Consider the following 18,206-nt stretch of genomic DNA (forward strand, 5'->3'; position numbering starts at 1 on the left):
ACGGAGGAGGACGTGAATAATTTGCCGGGTGTTAGAGATGGAAAGATGGTAGGAGTGGAGGGCCTGAATGACATTATTGTTACTAGAGAGGCAGTGCTCGACAGACTGGAGGGACTGATTGTAGACATGTCCCCAGGACCGGATGGAATGCATCCAAGGGTTCTGAAAGAAATGGCGGAGGTGATAGTGGATGCCTTGGTGGTTATTTTCCAGACGTCGCTGGATTCCGGGGAAGTGCCGGAAGATTGGAAAACGGCTAATGTTACGCCGTTGTTTAAGAAGGGTGGCAGGCAAAAGGCAGAGAATTATAGACCGGTTAGTTTAACGTCTGTTGTAGGTAAAATGTTAGAATCCGTGATCAAGAAGAAAATAGCATGGCATCTTGAGGAGCATTGTTTGATAGAGCAGACGCAGCATAGTTTCGTTAAGGGGAAGTCATGCCTGACGAATTTTTCGGCGTTCTATGAGGATGTGTCTAGGGCGGTGGATAGAGGAGAGCCGGTGGATGTGGTCTTTCTTGATTTTCAGAAGGCGTTTGACAAGGTACCTCACAAGAGCTTATTACAGAAGGTTAGAGGGCATGGAGTTGGGGGTAGGGTGTTAGCGTGGATAGGGGATTGGCTGTCAAATAGGAGGCAGAGAGTGGGGGTCAATGGGTGCTATTCGGATTGGCGGTTGGTGACTAGTGGAGTGCCCCAGGGATAGGTGCTGGGGCCTCAGCTATTTACCATTTATATAGATGATCTGGAGGAGGGAACCGAGTGTATGGTGTCAAAATTTGCTGATGACACCAAGATTGGTGGAATGGCAAATTGTGCGGAGGGCGTGGAAAGTCTGCAGAAGGATCTAGATAGGCTGGGCAAATGGGTCAGGAACTGGCAAATGGAAGTTAATGTTGGCAAGTGTGAAGTTGTCCACTTTGGTAGGAATAATGGTAGGAAGGACTATGACTTAAGTGGCGAAAAACTGCAGCATGCAACGGTGCAGAGGGACCTCGGGGTCCTTGTGCATGAGTCGCAAAAACCCAGCCTGCAGATGCAGCAGGTGGTCAGGAAGGCGAATGGGATGCTGGCCTTCATAGCGAGGGGGATTGAATATAAAAGTAGGGAGGTCTTGCTGCAACTGTACAGGGCACTGGTGAGGCCGCAGCTGGAGTACTGTGGGCAGTTTTGGTCACCGCACTTACGCAAGGATATTTTGGCCTTGGAGGGAGTGCAGAGGAGGTTTACTAGGCTGATTCCGGAGTTGAGGGGGTTGAACTATGAGGAGAGGCTGAATAAACTAGGTTTGTACTCGTTAGAGTTTAGAAGAATGAGGGGAGATCTCATTGAGACATATAAGATGTTGAATGGGATGGATAGGATAGAGGTGGAGAGGCTCTTCCCGCTTAGAAAGGACAGTAGGACTAGGGGGCACAGCCTCAAGATAAAGGTGGGGGGGGGGTCGCGGTTTAGAACGGAGTTGAGGAGGAACTTCTTCACTCAAAGGGTGGTGAATCTCTGGAATTCTCTGCCCGTTGAAGTGGTGGAGGCTGCCTCGCTAAATATACTTAAGACGCGGGCTGATAGGTTTTTGATAGGCAAGGGGATTAAGGGTTATGGGGAGAGGGCGGGAAAGTGGAACTGAGCCACGACAGATCAGCCATGATCTTACTGAATGGTGGGGTAGGCTCGAAGGGCTAGATGGCCTACTCCTGCTCCTATTTCTTATGTTCTAGAGGTATTGATTGAGTGGATAGTCAGAGGCTTTTTCCTAGGGCTGAAACGGTCGCCACAAGGGGACACAGGTTTTTTGATGCTGGGGAGTAGGTACAGAGGAGATATCAGGATAAGTTTTTCACTCAGAGTGGTGGGTGCGTGGAATGGGCTGCTGGCAACGGTGATGGAGGCTAATTCGATAGGGTCTTTTAGGAGACTTTTAGATAAGTAAATGGAACTTGGTAAGATAGAGGGTTATAGGTAAACCTAGTCATCTCTAAGGTAGGGACATGTTCGGCACAACTTTGTGGGCCGAAGGGCCTGTATTGTGCTGTAGCTTTTCTATGTTAACGTCCAAGAATCAGGCAGGCAGCTTATTTTCCATTTCAGTTGACAAGGCCCAAGGCTTTGTGAGGTCTATGAAGGTAACGTAAATGCTTTGGAAGCAGTTTAGTGAAGATTTACTTGAGCAATAACTAGAATGAGCAAGTTGTCTCACGAGGAAAGGTCAAACAGGCCAAGCTTGGAGTTTAGAAGAATATGAGGCAACTTGATCAAAAATCTTTCAGGACCTTGAGGAGTATTGACAGGGTGGATGTGGAGAAGATTGTTCCTCTTGTGGGCGAGTCCTCAACTCCTGTAAACAAGCTGGTGCCAAACATAGAGCTTCCCTACAGGGGACCAGGCTAGCCATGAACAGAGCACAGAAAGAATAACATTACACGTTCAGGGTATGAGTTCAGAGAGAATGTTCTAGATGATAGAACCCAATACATATACACATACATACATTCATACACCACTCAGCTCAAACAGGGCCAGTTATCCTCGAGTGTGTCTACATTACAACACTGCTCCATTCGAGGCTGGGACAGACAGAGTTTTGGTCTTCCAGGGAATCAATGAGTTCTGCTGTACAATATAGGGAGCAGGCAGGAAAATGGGAGTTGAAGCCCAAGATCAGCCATGATCAATGGCAGAGCAAGCTTGATGGGTCTTATGGTCCAATCATAATACTAGTTATTGTGCCCCAAGTCAGAACAACTTGGGGGATTTCAACACAAGAACAGTGTGGACACAGACCCCAAGGCCTGAACCACCTTGCCTTGGACATCATGCTGGAAAAGGCAAAGGAAAAAGGACAGAGGCTGCTTTCAAGAGCTTCCTGATTAGAGTGCAATAGCCCCTACCCCACAACCTCCTTCTGACACAAGGTGTTCTGTAGACACCCAAAAATCAGGGAATTCACACCAGCTGAATCTGATAATCACAATATTCTCAAACACAGCTATCACAGAACTGACTGTGATACAGATCAATCCTTGGCGTATACCAGAGTTGGGATGCATCCCTCAAAGGTTTCTTCACTCAAAACAAAATGCTGTCCTGATATCAGCCACAGCACCCACCCAAATAAAATCCTCCAGCTCCCCGACCTTCTGGCATTTCCAGAGTGCAGAACCAAACGGAACATTCTTCGGACACCATCGTCAATACATTTTTGGAAAAAGAAAAAGAACAGGGAAGAGAAGTGCATCTTAAATGTTATGATTTTAAATGAAATATATGAATTTTGGTGTGCAGGTACACAGGTCACTATAAAATGCACAAATCTGACTAGATTACAGAGTGAAGAGCTCTTATTTGCATCAAGGGAGACAGCATACAAAAAAAGTAAGGAGGCAACGTTTAACTGAGCTAAGTTAGACCAAAGACCTATTAGCACAAATAATCAAGAGGATGACACATAGGTATCTGTTCTGCTGTGCAATAGTCCAGCTCATCACCTCAAACTGCTACTAGCATAAGGGAAACTGGCCTAAAATCGCCAGAACTTCAGCACAGTTGTACGTAGCTCAAAACAATCCCTCCAGATATAACCCAGTTTAGAAGCACAGAATCTACAAATGTAATGTCAAGTGTATTTCTGAAAGAGTTCTTGCTCCTGAATTTCACACCTTGCCTGGTCATACTTTCCCAAAATCTCTAGCCCACTGCTCGTTCTGTTAAAAATGCACATTTAGAAACGTAATATGCCTTGAAGAAATCTGATGCATTTGGGTCACAAAAGCAAGAGGCATTCAGGCCAAGAAGGGGAGCACTACCGTAGTTCCACATTCCAGCTATTAAATACAATCAGCTACAGAACAATTAAAACACAGGCAAGCTCCAAGACTTACCATTACTGTCTATCCCTTGCAATGCATCCTCATTACTTGGCAAATCTACAGAAACAGATTCAGTAGATCAGGTAGGTTCAGAGGGCACAAACTTTCCTTCTCCCCAATAAGCTGAAAAAGTCAATAAGTTTGCATTTTCTAGGCCAGTAGCAGTGTGTCAGGCGTAGTGTAGAATAAGAGCTCCGCAACACCCTCTCCCCGACACTCTCCAGTGAAACACAGAGGGCTCAGATGCCGAGGGGTTGCCACATGTAATGCGCACTTCAGAGAGGAGAAAAAATTCTCAATTTCTTGATAATCCTCGATAATAACGCTGAAGAAAGCAATAGACCACCGACACAAACTGCCCAAGCCAAACTCAAATCAACAGTCCAAAATATGCTATTTCCTTGGTGTGCATTAAAGTGACATGAAAAGAACAAATTTAATTAACGTTTTTCCCATTTACTGCTTTTCTGCCAGTTAAATGTACCCACTTTCTGGCAACTGACAGCAGTGCAACAAGCCACAGGGAGGAGACAGAAACATCGATAGCTGTCGTTCCTATCTTTCTCCCCAGACCTTTGCGGGGAGGGGTGTTGTGGGTCAGTGGCACGAGCTATGATCTAAATGGTGACCAAATATTTATAACAATATAACAAAGGAGGACACTTATTACTCAGAAGGAGAGAGTCTGGGTGAGGTGAAGGGACAAAGGGATCTCCAAGAACACCAGTCACCAAAAGTTACTCCACAGGTTAGAAAAGTCATAAACGAAACCAAGGGGTAGGTTTGATTTGGAGTGGGATAGAATTGCAAAGTAGGGAAGTGGCTACCAAACTGCTACTTAACTTTTGAGTATTGCTTATAGTTCTTCTTGCCATATTTTAAAGAGGATATCATGGCAGTGGAAAGATACCAGAAATGTGTATGTATATAATTCAGCAAAGAATTGACATGCTGAGTCTCTTTTCTCCTGAGGGTGAGGTCTTAGAAATCCTGAAAGGTTTTGAGAGAGTGGATAGGGAGAGAATGTTTTCTCTTGTGGGCAAGAGTATAACTAGAGCTGTGGGATTGGGGGTGGTAATATACTGGCATGGATTGAGGATGGGGTTATGAGTCGCAAAAACCCAGCCTGCAGGTGCAGCAGGTGGTCAGGAAGGCGAATGGGATGCTGGCCTTCATAGCGAGGGGGATTGAATATAAAAGTAGGGAGGTCTTGCTGCAGCTGCATAGGGCATTGGTGAGGCCGCAGCTGGAGTACTGTGTGCAGTTTTGGGCGCCGTACTTACGCAAGGATATTTTGGCCTTGGAGTGAGTGCAGAGGAGGTTCACTAGGCTGATACTGGAGTTAAGGGGGTTGAGCTATGAGGAGAGGCTGAATAAACTAGGCTTGTACTCGTTAGAGTTTAGAAGAATGAGGGGAGATCTCATAGAGACGTATAAGATGATGAATGGGATGGATAGGATAGAGGTGGAGAGGCTCTTCCCGCTCAGAAAGGACAGTAGGACTAGAGGGCACAGCCTCAAGATGTGGTGGGGGGAGGTGGTGCAGTTTAGAACGGAGTTGAGGAGGAACTTCTTCACTCAAAGGGTGGTGAATCTCTGGAATTCTCTGCCCGTTGAAGTGGTGGAGGCTGCCTCGCTAAATATATTTAAGACGCGGGTTGATAGGTTTTTGATAGGCAAGGGGATTAAGGGTTATGGGGAGAAGGCAGGAAAGTGGAACTGAGCCACGACAGATCAGCCATGATCTTATTGAATGGCGGGGCAGGCTCAAAGGGCTAGATGGCCTACTCCTGCTCCTATTTCTTATGTTCTTATTAGTGGATGGAAAAACGCAGGAATAAATGGGTCATTTTCAGTTTGGCAGGCTATGACTAGTGGATTTCTAGTCGATTCCCGGCTTGGGTCACTGTCTGTGTGGAGTTTGCATGTTCTCCCCATGTCTGCGTGGGTTTCCTCCCACAGTCTGAAAGACATGCTGGTTAGGTGCATTGGCCACACTAAATTCTCCCTTAGTGTACCTGAACAGGTGCCGGAGTGTGGTGACAAGGGGATTTTAACAGTAACTTTATTCCAGTGCTAATGGAAACTGACTTGTGACACTAATAAATAAACATTAAACTCTTCGGGATCTGTGCTCCACCCATTGAGGCCTTTTGCACATCCCCAACTTTCAATTATTCACAATTAGCAGACACTCAGCTGACTAGATCTCAAGCTTTGGAATTCACTCCTTAAACCCCTTAGCTTCTCTCCTCCTTCCAGATACTTGTTAAAACCTACCTCTGATCTCCTGTCCCACCATCTCCTTTTGTGCTTGGAGTCAAACTTTGTTTGGTAATGTTTCTGTGGAGGCCCTTTGTTCATTTACTACCTAAAGTTGCTGCATAAGTGCAAGTTATGGCTGACCCAGAGTTACACGGACAGATTGCCCAACATGAGTTGAATATGGCCCAGGGTTGCAGTTTGAACAGCGCAACGTTAGCAGGGTAGGACAGAGGCACAGTGTTTAGCACTGTTGCCTCACAGCACCAGGGACCCAGGTTCAATTCTGGCCTTGGGTCACTGTGTGGGATTTCCACATTCTTCCCGCGTCTGCATGGATTTCTTTCAAGTGCTCCAGCTTCCTCCCACATCCAAAGATGTACTGGTTAGGTGGATTGGCCATGCTAAGTTGACCATTAGTGTCAGGGTAAATCAGTGGGGTTTCAGGAATGGGACCTGGGTGGGATTGTTGTCAGTGCAGGCTCAAAGGGCCGATTGGCCTTTCCTTGCACTGTAGGGATTCTATGATCAAGGTAAACACAAAAAGCTGCGTCTCCACTACTGCAGCCTTAACATAACAGCATACTGTGAGAAACCAACATCCCAAGTCAGATTGGACCATCTTTCCTTACCTTTCTTAGGCTCAGTACTGACAGTAGTCTTCCCATCCTTATTCTCTTGGTTGACTTTGTCTTTCAGTTTCTTCTTGTTTGTGGCCTCCTCCTGATTCCATCCCGATTTCCTCCTGCTGTTCTCAGCCGTGTTGGCCATTTTCAGTTTCTTGGCCAATACGGGAGCTTTGCTTGCGTCACTAATGGGGTCTGGCTCAGGATTTCGTCGTTTCTTGCCTGGCCCAGCTATTTTGGCGGCTCTGAATGGATGAGCTCTTGGATAATGAAAGACTGGCCTGGACACACACAGTCAGACTGCAACAAGAGTTATGAACAAGTTATTCACCATGTATTAGAACAGAAAATGTTTTCGACAGTCAGCACCAAGTTTATTTTAAAATATTAAAACCATTACATTTTGCAGCATTAACAGCTTCATTTCTCATGGCTTTGAGCCAGTCATGGCTCTCATCTCCAAGTCTGAAGCTGGTGGTTCCACAAATTACATGTTACTGATAGAGACGAGAAGCGAGGCTCATCTGTCCTTTCAGATGGACAAAGATGATCCCCGGCACCATTTTGAGGAAAAACACTCGAGTCCTCTCCAATGTACTCACCAATTTTCATTCCATAATCAAAGACAACATTATGTTTACATAGCAGATTTAGATACCAGGAAGGATGACCAAAAGCTTGATCAAAGAGGTAGGTTTTAAGAAACATCAAGGTAGAGTTGGAGAGGTTGAGGGATGGAGTTCCAGAGCTTACGGCTAAGGCACTGAAAGCATAGATTGCACAGGCAAAGTGATCTAAAGAGACACACAAGAGGCCAAAATTGAAGACTGCAGTTGTTACAAAGGGATTCAGAGTTAGAGATTAGAGTTATGAAGGGTGCAAGAGAATGGAAGGAATTAAAGACAAGGATGAGCGTTTTAAAATCAAGGTTTTGTTGGACCAAGAGCCAATGAAGGCCAGCAAGCACAGAGGTGATGAGTGAATGAGATTGAGAGTTTAAATTTTTTTTTCACAGGATGTGGGCATCACTGGTAAGGCCAGCATTTATTGCCCATCTCTAATTGCCCTCGAGAAGATTGCTAGTGAACTTCCTTCTCGAATCGCTGCAGTGCACATGGTGTACGAGCACTCAGTGCTGTTCAGGAACTCCAGGATTTTGAACCAACAACAGTGAAGGAACGGCGATATATTTCCAAGTCAGTATGGTGCACGGCTTGGAGGAGAACTTGTAGGTTGGGTGTTTCATAAGAACATAAGAACATAAGAAATAGGAGCAGGAGTAGGCCATCTGGCCCTTCGAGCCTGCCCCGCCATTCAATAAGATCATGGCTGATCTGTCGTGGCTGATCTGTCGTGGCTCAGTTCCACTTTCCCGCCCTCTCCCCATAACCCTTAATCCCCTCTCTTATCAAAAACCCATCAACCCGCTTCTTAAAAATATTTAGCGAGGCAGCCTCCACCACTTCAACGGGCAGAGAATTCCAGAGATTCACCACCCTTTGAGTGAAGAAGTTCCTCCTCAACTCCGTTCTGAACCGCCCCCCCTTTATCTTGAGGCTGTGCCCCCTAGTCCTACTGTCTTTTTTGAGCGGGAAGAGTCTTTCCACCTCTATCCTATCTATCCCATTCATCATCTTATACGTCTCAATGAGATCTCCCCTCATTCTTCTAAACTCTAACGAGTACAAGCCTAGTTTATTCAGCCTCTCCTCATAGCTCAACCCCCTCAACTCCGGTATCAGCCTAGTAAACCTCCTCTGCACTCCCATATGCCTGCTGCCCTTGTCTTTCTTGGTGGTAGCAGACACAAGTCTAGAAGGCTTTGCTGAGTTCCTGCAATGCATCTTGTAGATGATACACACTGCTGCCACTTTGTGATGATGGTGGAGGCAGTGAGTATCTAAGATGATGGATGAGGTGCCAACCAAGCAAGCTGCTTAGTGCTGGATGGTGTTGAGCTTGTTGAGGGTTATTGGAGTCACTCTCACCCTGACTTGTGCTTTGTAGAAGGTGGACAGGCTTTGGTTCAGCTGATAACAGTTGCCAGTGATGGAAACGGTGATCAGGGAATGGGTTTCATGGAGGAAACCAAAGACATTGGTTTGAGTCTTAATACTTAATGGAAATTTCTGTTCAACTGACACTGGAATTTGACTATTGAAATTCTTTACGTATTACTGAATGTTGGACAGAGAGCCCGATAAACCAGACAATGGAAAAGTCCAGAGAATTAGTAAGGAGATAGAGCTCAGTGTTGTCAACATACACATGGAATCTGGTGTGTTTTCAGGAGATTGGTTGACATTTAGCATGGGGAGGAGAAACAGAAGGGAGGCAAATATAGTTCCATAGAATATTCAGAGGTAAGGTGCAGGAGCAGTAAAGATCATTCAAATTATTATTAACAGATCATTGAACATTATCTGATCAATATCACACTGCTGAGAGATATTGACTGGATATAAATTACTACAATGCCAAAGTACTGCATGGTTGTAAGCGCTTTGGGGGCAAGGTTATGATGTGAAAGTATTCTCTAGGTTTATATTAATACTAACTATTTCATAGATTTTATGAGGATTAACAGTTATCTTGTTAATGTACGAAACTGAAATCAGCACTAGGCATGAGCAACATTCCTACGTTACATGTAGTATTTTGCTGCCTTCTAGAATATTCCATGCATATACAAACTTCAAGGTTCCATTTCTCCGTAACTATATCTTGTTACAACCATGGCAGGGGAAAATTGATAAGCACATCAAATCCCAGAGGGAAACTTAGCTTTCAGACCATTGCCTTTTTTTTGTACTCTGAAAACAAGAAAATGGACTCAAAGAAGCAAGTCGTTCAGCAATATTTGTGGGATTTGAAAAAATTAAAGTAAATGGTCAATTGAGAAAAGACTTAAACTCACCAGATCACATTCATACAGTTAAAATTAGTTTTACAAAACATCCCAAAAGACCCCCTACTTGATCAGACCCATAAATAAACACCTTCCAGGCAAAGCTCTCTTATAGATGTTTAAAACAAAAATCTTACCCAAGGCTAAACTGGTATCGTTTTAATAAAAGTACTCCCTATGACACCTCAAACTCACTTTCATTCTGCTGTGGAAATCCAAGAAACTTCGCGACATGTCTGCATTTTGTAGCCCAACACTTTTCTGGCTAATTTAAACTACGCCTTCTCCCAGCCAGAGTGGTTTCCCACACAACACCAAATCAGCTCAATCTCTCTCCTTGCATAAACTTCCTTCTTCAATTCCATTGTTCTAAGCACATAACTTTCTCTGAATGCATCATGTCTTTCCTACTGCCCCACTTTTGAGATCAAATAATATGTTACAACCTTCACTCGTTTAGTGGTGAAACTGTTGCAAGACGTAAAAGCCTTTTACTTATTTACTTATAAAACCATTTGACTGTCATTTCATTATACAGGTGCACATTTAGCACTTATACTCCTCCTCTCAATTCTTCAGACAAGCTGATACCATTAATCTTTCCACAGCTTTAATAAAGCATTCAAACAGACACAGGCTTCTTTACAAAACACAATATCCCCCCAAAATATTTTTTAAAATAGCATCCATTCTCACAATCTATTAATTTGAGCCCAAATTAAAACTCTATTCAAGAGCAAACATTTCAACCAATGTTCATTTATTTTTATTTATCAGTGTCACCAGTAGGCTTAAATTAATTGCAATGAAGTTACTGTGAAAATCCCCCAGTTGCCACACTCCGGTGCCTGTTCGGGTACACTGAGTGAGAACTTAGCATGACAATGCACCTAACCAGCATGTCTTTCGGGCTGTGGGAGGAAACTGGAGTACCCAGACAGAACTCACGCAGACATGGGCAGAACGTGCGGAATCCACACAGACGGTGACCCAAGCTGGGAACTGAACCCTGGTCCCTTGCGCTGCGAGGCAGCGATGCTAACCACTGTGCCAAGCAATACTTGTCAAAACAATCAATTATGTTTGTAAACAGAATGAGAACAAAAATAATAGAATGAGGAAACTGAGGAGCAAATATGTAAGGAGAAGTAGCTCCACAAAAAGTAGGATGATAACAGTAGGGGACTTTTAACTTTTCCAACATTGACTGAGACAGCCATAGTATTAGGAGCCCTATATTCACACTTCAGGACCGCATCTCTTTTCCTAACTATGTCACTGGCATAATAACTACAATGACCTCCGGCTGATCACTCTCCCCCTTAAGAATGTCCTGCAACCGCTCAGCGATGTCCTTGATCCTGGCAAAGTCTGACAACACCAGGTTTTAGTCCAACCTATTTATTTGATAATATACTCACAAGCTTTCGGGGTTAGTCCCTTCGTCAGGTGAATGGAGAGTTCTGGCCTCAGACAGAGCATATAAAGCATCTAAACTGTCTGTGCTTTATATACTCTGTCTGAGGCCAGAACTCTCCATTCACCTGACGAAGGGACTAACCCCGAAAGCTTGTGAGTATATTATCAAATAAATAGGTTGGACTAAAACCTGGTGTTGTCAGACTTTTTACTGTGTTTACGCCAGTCCAACGCCAGCATACCCACATCTTGATCCTGGCACCAGGGAGGCAACACACCATTGTGGAGTTTTGATCGCAGCCACAGAAACACCTGTCTGTGCCTCTAACTAGCGAGTCCCTTAATACTACTGCTCGCTTGCTCTTTGCCCGACCCTACTCTGCAGCAGAACCAGGTGTGGTGCCACAGGCCTGGCTGCTGCTGCTGCTATTTTCCCCCGAGGGGTTACTCCTAGCAACAGAATCTAAAATGGTATACATGCTTGAAAGGGGAATAGTCACAGGAGACTCCTGCACTATCTGCTTACCTCTCCTTTTAGTCACCCATCTACCTGACTGAACCTGTGGTGTGACAACCTCCCTGTACCTACTGTCTATCACTGCCTCCTGTACGCTCCGCAGAGCATCCACCTACTGCTCCAATCGAACAATGCAGTCTGTGAGGATCTGCAACTGGACACACTTCCTGCAGACAAAGTTGTCAGGGAGACTAGATTGCTCCCTAATTTCCCACATCTGGCAGGAGGAGCATACCCCTGACTTAGCTGCCATATTGCCCTTATACAGGTGAAAGGATAAAAAACTCAACTCACCTTTCCCTTGCTTTCGGTACTCCCCATGACTTTTTTTTGTTTTTATTCCAATTCAGAGTCTTAACAAGTTGAGACATTCCTGATCCAAGCTGACAAGACAGGGCTCTCACCTCCTGTCTTGGGCTTGATCTACCTGATTTAAGCTGATTGGAGTAAGCATAGCCCCGCCTCTGAGGCTTGATCTCATTTGCATCTTAGTCAAAATGCTGCTTTTAAAAATTGCTTCAAATGAAGCTAAAATGTAACCTAATGACTTCAACCAAACACAGCATGTCGATGCTACATTTGATGTTTGGTTACAGAGGAGGTAGGGAAGGAAACACTGAAGTAGTATTTGGGGTTTAACTGTCCCTTTACAACAGCTCTGTCACAAAACACCTTCTGGAAGCAGTTACTGTGCTTATGCAAATCTTATCTGCAATAGCCAATCAGCGTCACTGCTCTATTGCCCTCTGCTAGACCAAGGATCTAAGATTGCAATGGGATCTTGATCAAATGGGCCAGTGGGCCAATGAATAGCAGACGGAGTTTAATTTAGCTAAATGCGAGGTGATGTGTTTTGGTAGATTGAATCAGGGCAGGACTTAGTTAATGGTAGGGCACTGGGGATAGTTATTGAACAAGGAGATCTAGGGGTACATGTTCATAGCTCCTTGAAAGTGGAGTCACAGGTGGACAGTGAAGAAGAAGGCATTCAGCATGCTTGGTTTCATTGGTCAGGATATGGAATACAGGAGTTGGGATGTGTTGTTGAAGTTATACAATACATTATTAATAAGTCTTGGAATACTGTGCATAATTCTGGTCACCCTATTATAGAAAGCCTATTATTAAACTAGAAATTGTGCAGAAAAGATTTACTAGGATGCTGATGGGACTTGACAGTTTGAGGTATAAGAAGAGGCTGGATAAACTGGGACCTTTTCCCTGGAGCATAGGAAGCCTATGAGTGATCTTACAAAGATCTATCAAATAATGAGGGGATAGATCAGCTTGATAGTCAACATCTTTTCACAAGGGTAGGGGAATCTAAAAATAGAGAGCATTGGTTTAAGGTGAGCGGGGAGAGACACAAAAGAGTCCAGAGGGGCAATTTTTATCATACAGAGGGTGGTGAGTGTCCGGAACAAGCTGCCAGAGGCAGCAGTAGAGGCAGGGATGATTTTGTCTTTTAAAAATCATTTACAATTAGATGGGTAAGATGGGTGTAGAAGAATATGAGCCAAACGCGGGCAATTGGGACTAGCTTAGTGGTAAAAACTGGGTGGCATGGACAATTTGGGCTGAAGAGCCTATTTCCATGCTGTAAACCTCTATGAGTCTATAATATTGGACAACCAGTTGCCTCTGAACACAACTCAGGAAGATATCCCTATCTCTTGCAGAGGAGTATAGCATGCTAGCTTTGATTAATGCTGGGTTTGCCTGGTACTGAAATTGTAACAGTATAAGAATACAAGAACCTAAGAAATAGGAGCAGGAGTAGGCCATCTAGCCCTTCGAGCCTGCCCCGCCATCCAATAAGATCATGGCTGATCTGTCGTGTCTCAGTTCCACATTCCCGCCCTCTCCCCATAACCCTTAATCCCCTCGCTTATCAAAAATCCATCAACCCGCGTCTTAAAAATATTTAGCGAGGCAGCCTCCACCACCTCAATGGGCAGAGAATTCCAGAGATTCACCACCCTTTGAGTGAAGAAGTTCCTCCTCAACTCCGTTCTAAACCGCCCCCCCTTTATCTTGAGGCTGTGCCCCCTAGTCCTACTGTCCTTTCTGAGCAGGAAGAGTCTCTCCACCTCTATCCTTATTTGGATAGTTATTTGGAGAGTAATGAATTGATTAGAGGTAGTCAGCATGGTTTTGTGGAGGGTAGGTCATGCCTTACTAACCTTATTGAGTTTTTTGAGAAAGTGACCAAAGAGGTGGATGGGGGTAAGGCAGTTGACATGGTATATATGGACTTTAGTAAGGCGTTTGATAAGGTTCACCATGGAAGGCTTCTGCAGAAATTGCAGATGTATGGGATTGAGGGTGATTTAGTAAATTGGATTAGGAATTGGCTGGCGGATAGGAGACAGAGGGTGGTGGTTGATGGTAAGTATTCGTCATAAGAACATAAGAAATAGGAGCAGGAGTAGGCCATCTGGCCCTACGAGCCTGCCCCGCCATTCAATAAGATCATGGCTGATCTGTCGTGGCTCAGTTCCACATTCCCGCCCTCTCCCCATAACCCTTAATCCCCTCTCTTATCAAAAACCCATCAACCCGCTTCTTAAAAATATTTAGCGAGGTAGCCTCCACCACTTCAACGGGCAGAGAATTCCAGAGATTCACCACCCTTTGAGTGAAGAAGTTCCTCCTCAACTCCGTTCTAAACCGCCCCCCCTTTATCTTGAGGTTGTGCCCCCTAGTCCTACTGTCCTTTCTGAGCGGGAAGAGTCTCTCCACCTCTATCCTATCCATCCCATTCATCATCTTATACGTCTCAATGAGATCTCCCCTCATTCTTCTAAACTCTAACGAGTACAAGCCTAGTTTATTCAGCCTCTCCTCATAGCTCAACCCCCTCAACTCCGGTATCAGCCTAGTAAACCTCCTCTGCACTCCCTCCAAGGCCAAAATATCCTTGCATAAGTACGGCGCCCAAAACTGCACACAGTACTCCAGCTGCGGCCTCACCAATGCCCTATACAGCCGCAGCAAGACCTCCCTACTTTTATATTCAATCCCCCTCGCTATGAAGGCCAGCATCCCATTTGCCTTCCTGACCACCTGCTGCACCTGCAGGCTGGGTTTTTGCGACTCATGCACAAGGACCCCGAGGTCCCTCTGCATGAACCTCTCTGTAATGAGGCCTACTCACTGAGCCAAAAGGAATAATCTACTCCCACCTTCAAGAGAGATTTAGACAAACTCTCAACTTTGGGCACAGATTCCAAACGTGAAGGACTTAAGGAAACTTGGGCTGCTAACAAACTGCGGACTGCCAATTGGCATTATAGTCACTGTTTAGTTCACAGCTTGTGCTCCAAGCAGCATCCTGGCAGAACACACTGCTTACTCCCTACTCCACCATGGGCTAATCTCTACTTCAACCCATTAAGCCAGCGCTGGAGTTCTCCCCAAACAGTGGAAATGTATTCATCTCATCATTCTTTTAATCTTGAAGACAGCTAAGCAGCAAAGGCAAATAAAGACTCGCACATGCAACGTTTCTCCATTCCATTCATAATCTGGTCATTTTAAGGTGTGTTATACTTCTCCATTCTTACTACCAAAATATATAGACGTACAGGTACCCAGGTTGTGCATGTGTTGGTGGAGCAAGGCAAAGGGAGAAAATCCTCTTCTGATTTCACCTCCAAGTCTCTCCTCAGCTTGGCCGAGAATATCAGAAACAGCATCTTAAACTTCAGTTATTCCTCCGAAACACAGCAACTGCACTATTTCATGTATATACATTTAAACTCACTTCGTAATTGTATAAAAATACTTCTATTTAGCATTTCAAAATCACAAGGAGCCATTTTCTATCCTGACTAACTGGAGCAATAGGTAAGACTAATGATGGGGAAATACTAGTGGGAAAACACAGCTTTAAAAACAAATCATCTCACTCGTTTCCAATATAACGCAAACAACATTTCCCTCAGGATATGACATCTGAACTTTAAGTATCATAATCACATCCCTACAATATATTTAATCATCCATCTAAAAATACTTATGTCACAAACGCACAGTAAATAGGGTTACGTAAATTTTAATTCATTCATGGGATGCAAGCTTTACTGGCAACGCCAACATTTGTTATCATCCCCAGTTGCCCATTTTCCAATTATCTAAATTTCCATGGAAATTGTCACATCTTGCAGAGAACCATGTTTCCCAATAGAAATTTTTGTTTCTTCGTTGGACACAGATGAGGTCCCAGAGGACTGGAGGATAGCAAATGCGGTCCCATTATTTAAGAAGGGTAACAAAGATAACCCGGGTAATTATAGGCCAGTAAGCTTGACGTCCGTGGTGGGGAAATTGTTGGAGGGCATTCTTAAAGATAGAATCTTTACGCATTTAGAATAGAATAGTTTTATTAGCGATAGACAGCATGGTTTTGTATGAGGGAGGTCATGCCTCAAGTCTGGTTGAGTTTTTTGAGGTGGTGACAAAAATGATTGACGAGGGAAGGGTCGTGGATGTCGTCTACATGGATTTTAGTAAAGCATTTGACAAGGTCCCTCATGGCAGGGTAGTGCAAAAGGTTAAATCTCACAGGATCAAAGGTGAACCAGCTAGATGGATTCAGAACTGGCTCGGCCATAGAAGACAGAGCGTAGCAGTGGAGGGGTCTTTTTCTGATTCGAGTTTTGTAACTAGTGGTGGTCCGCAGGACTCTGTATTGGGACCTCTGCTGTTCGAGATATATATAAATGATTTGGAAGATGATGTAGCTGCTCTGATTAGTAAGTCTGTGGATGACACAAAGACTGCTGGAGTTGCAGATAGTGATGAACATTGTCAGAGAATACAGCAGGATACAGATAGGCTGGAAAATTGGGCGGAGAAGTGGCAGATGGAATTTAATCCAGATAAATGAAAAGTGATGCATTTTGGTAGATCTAATGCAGGGGGAGCTGTACAATAAATGGCAGAACCATCAGGAGTATAGACACACAGAGGGATTTGGGTGTGCAAGTACACAGATCCTTAAAGTTGGCAACACAGGTGGAAAAGATGGTGAAGGCGGCATATGGCATGCTTGCCTTTATTGGACGGGGCATAGAGTATAAAAGTTGGCATATGATGTTGCAGTTATACAGAACGTTGGTTAGGCCACATTTGAAATACTGCGTCCAGTTCTGGTTGCCAAGTACCAGAAAGACGTGGAGAGATGCAGAGAAGGTTTACCAGAATGTTGCCTTATATGAAAGGTCTTAGCTATGAGGTGAGATTGAGTAAACTAGGGTTGTTCTCCCTGGAAAGATGGAGGTTGAGGGACGACCAAATAGAGGTTTATAAAATTATGAAGGGCATAAATAGGGTGAACATTGGAAGCTTTTTCCCAAGTCAGAAATGACAAACACAAGGGGTCACAAGTTCAAGATGGGGGGGGGGGGGGGGGGCAAGGTTCAATACAGATATGCAGGGGACATATTTTACACAGAGGGTGATGGGGGGGCCTGGAATGTACTGCCAAGCAAGGTGGTTGAGGCAGACATGCTAGGATCATTTAAGACTTATCTAGATAACCACGAACAGACTGGGAATAGCAGGATATCAACGGATGGTCTAGTTAGGAACACATGACCGGTACAGGCTTGGAGGGCTGAAGGGCCTGTTCCGGTGCCATATTGTTCTTTGTACAGACTACCTACAATTTGTCCATGAGGTACATCAGCAACATGGCTCAGGAAATATTTGGAAGAACGAGCTGCAGCCTGTATGTTGCAAACTATACCCAGCTGCTGTCCAAAGCATGCTACGCTCGACCCCAATGGACATCACCAAATCTACCACCACGTGCTTCAGGCTAAAGTTCCCGGGATTTAATTATGAGGGGCACTTGCTGGCTCAACTGGGCACAGAAAGGCACAACTGCCCATTTTATTTTCTCATTCTTTTATGGCATTTGGGTGTCATTGACAAGCCCAGCATTTGTTGCCCAACCCAAGTGCTCTTGAACTAGTGGTTTGCTAGGCCGTTTGAGAGTCAACCACGCTGCTGTGGGTCTGGAGTTACATGTAGTATTGGCCAGACCAGGTAAGAATGGCAGATTTCTCTTCTCATTGGACATTAATGAAACAAATAGAGTTCTATGACATTTGATGATGGTTTCATTAATGAATGCAACTTTCAGTTCCATATTTTTATCGATTAGTTTTAATTCCCACAAGCTGCCTTGGTAGGATTTGAACTCATGGCTCCTGGGTCTCTGGATCACAATCCCATTACTGGCTCCTCATTTCAAATGTGGGATGCAGTCACATTGAAGTCCACTTTCTCTCTCTTCAACTCCACTTTTTGACCTGTCCCATATCAGATTTCACAAATATATTACTTCCATTCTTGAAAACACATAACAGCACCCTCTCTGCTAGAGACACCAAGAGTGAAACAGGTGGAAAACATCAAGGCAAATGAAGAAATAGTGAATTGGCAGTGCCTTTAAACAGCCGGAACCCAAGGCATCATTGGAAGAAGAGCATCCATACATGTTATTCCAGTCATGTATTTTCCCATTTGAGTCTGAGCAATGAATTACACATACCACAATCATTTGAGCCATAGATTGAGGATCTCAGTCCATTACAGTAG

General features: G+C 44.4%; 1 protein-coding gene across 5 annotated transcripts in view; it reads right to left on the reverse strand.

The window, feature by feature from the left end:
- Positions 1-18,206, reverse strand: part of usp19 (ubiquitin specific peptidase 19) — a 134,507-nt gene that overhangs the window by 112,624 nt on the left and 3,677 nt on the right. For 4 of the 5 annotated variants that reach the window (XM_080218611.1, XM_080218607.1, XM_080218608.1 and 1 more), the window contains exons 3-4: positions 6,760-7,053; positions 3,878-3,922 (exon numbers count right to left, since the gene is read on the reverse strand). In XM_080218611.1, coding sequence (XP_080074737.1) covers positions 3,878-3,922; positions 6,760-6,898 — 184 coding nt within the window. In that variant the 5' untranslated portion in view covers positions 6,899-7,053. The remainder of the gene's footprint in view (positions 1-3,877; positions 3,923-6,759; positions 7,054-18,206) is intronic. The other variant, XM_080218609.1, reaches the window with a different exon arrangement.

Source organism: Carcharhinus amblyrhynchos, chromosome 3 (assembly GCF_965287045.1).
Source record: "Carcharhinus amblyrhynchos chromosome 3, sCarAmb.v2.hapA, whole genome shotgun sequence".
NCBI classification, from domain to species: Eukaryota; Metazoa; Chordata; class Chondrichthyes; order Carcharhiniformes; family Carcharhinidae; genus Carcharhinus; species Carcharhinus amblyrhynchos.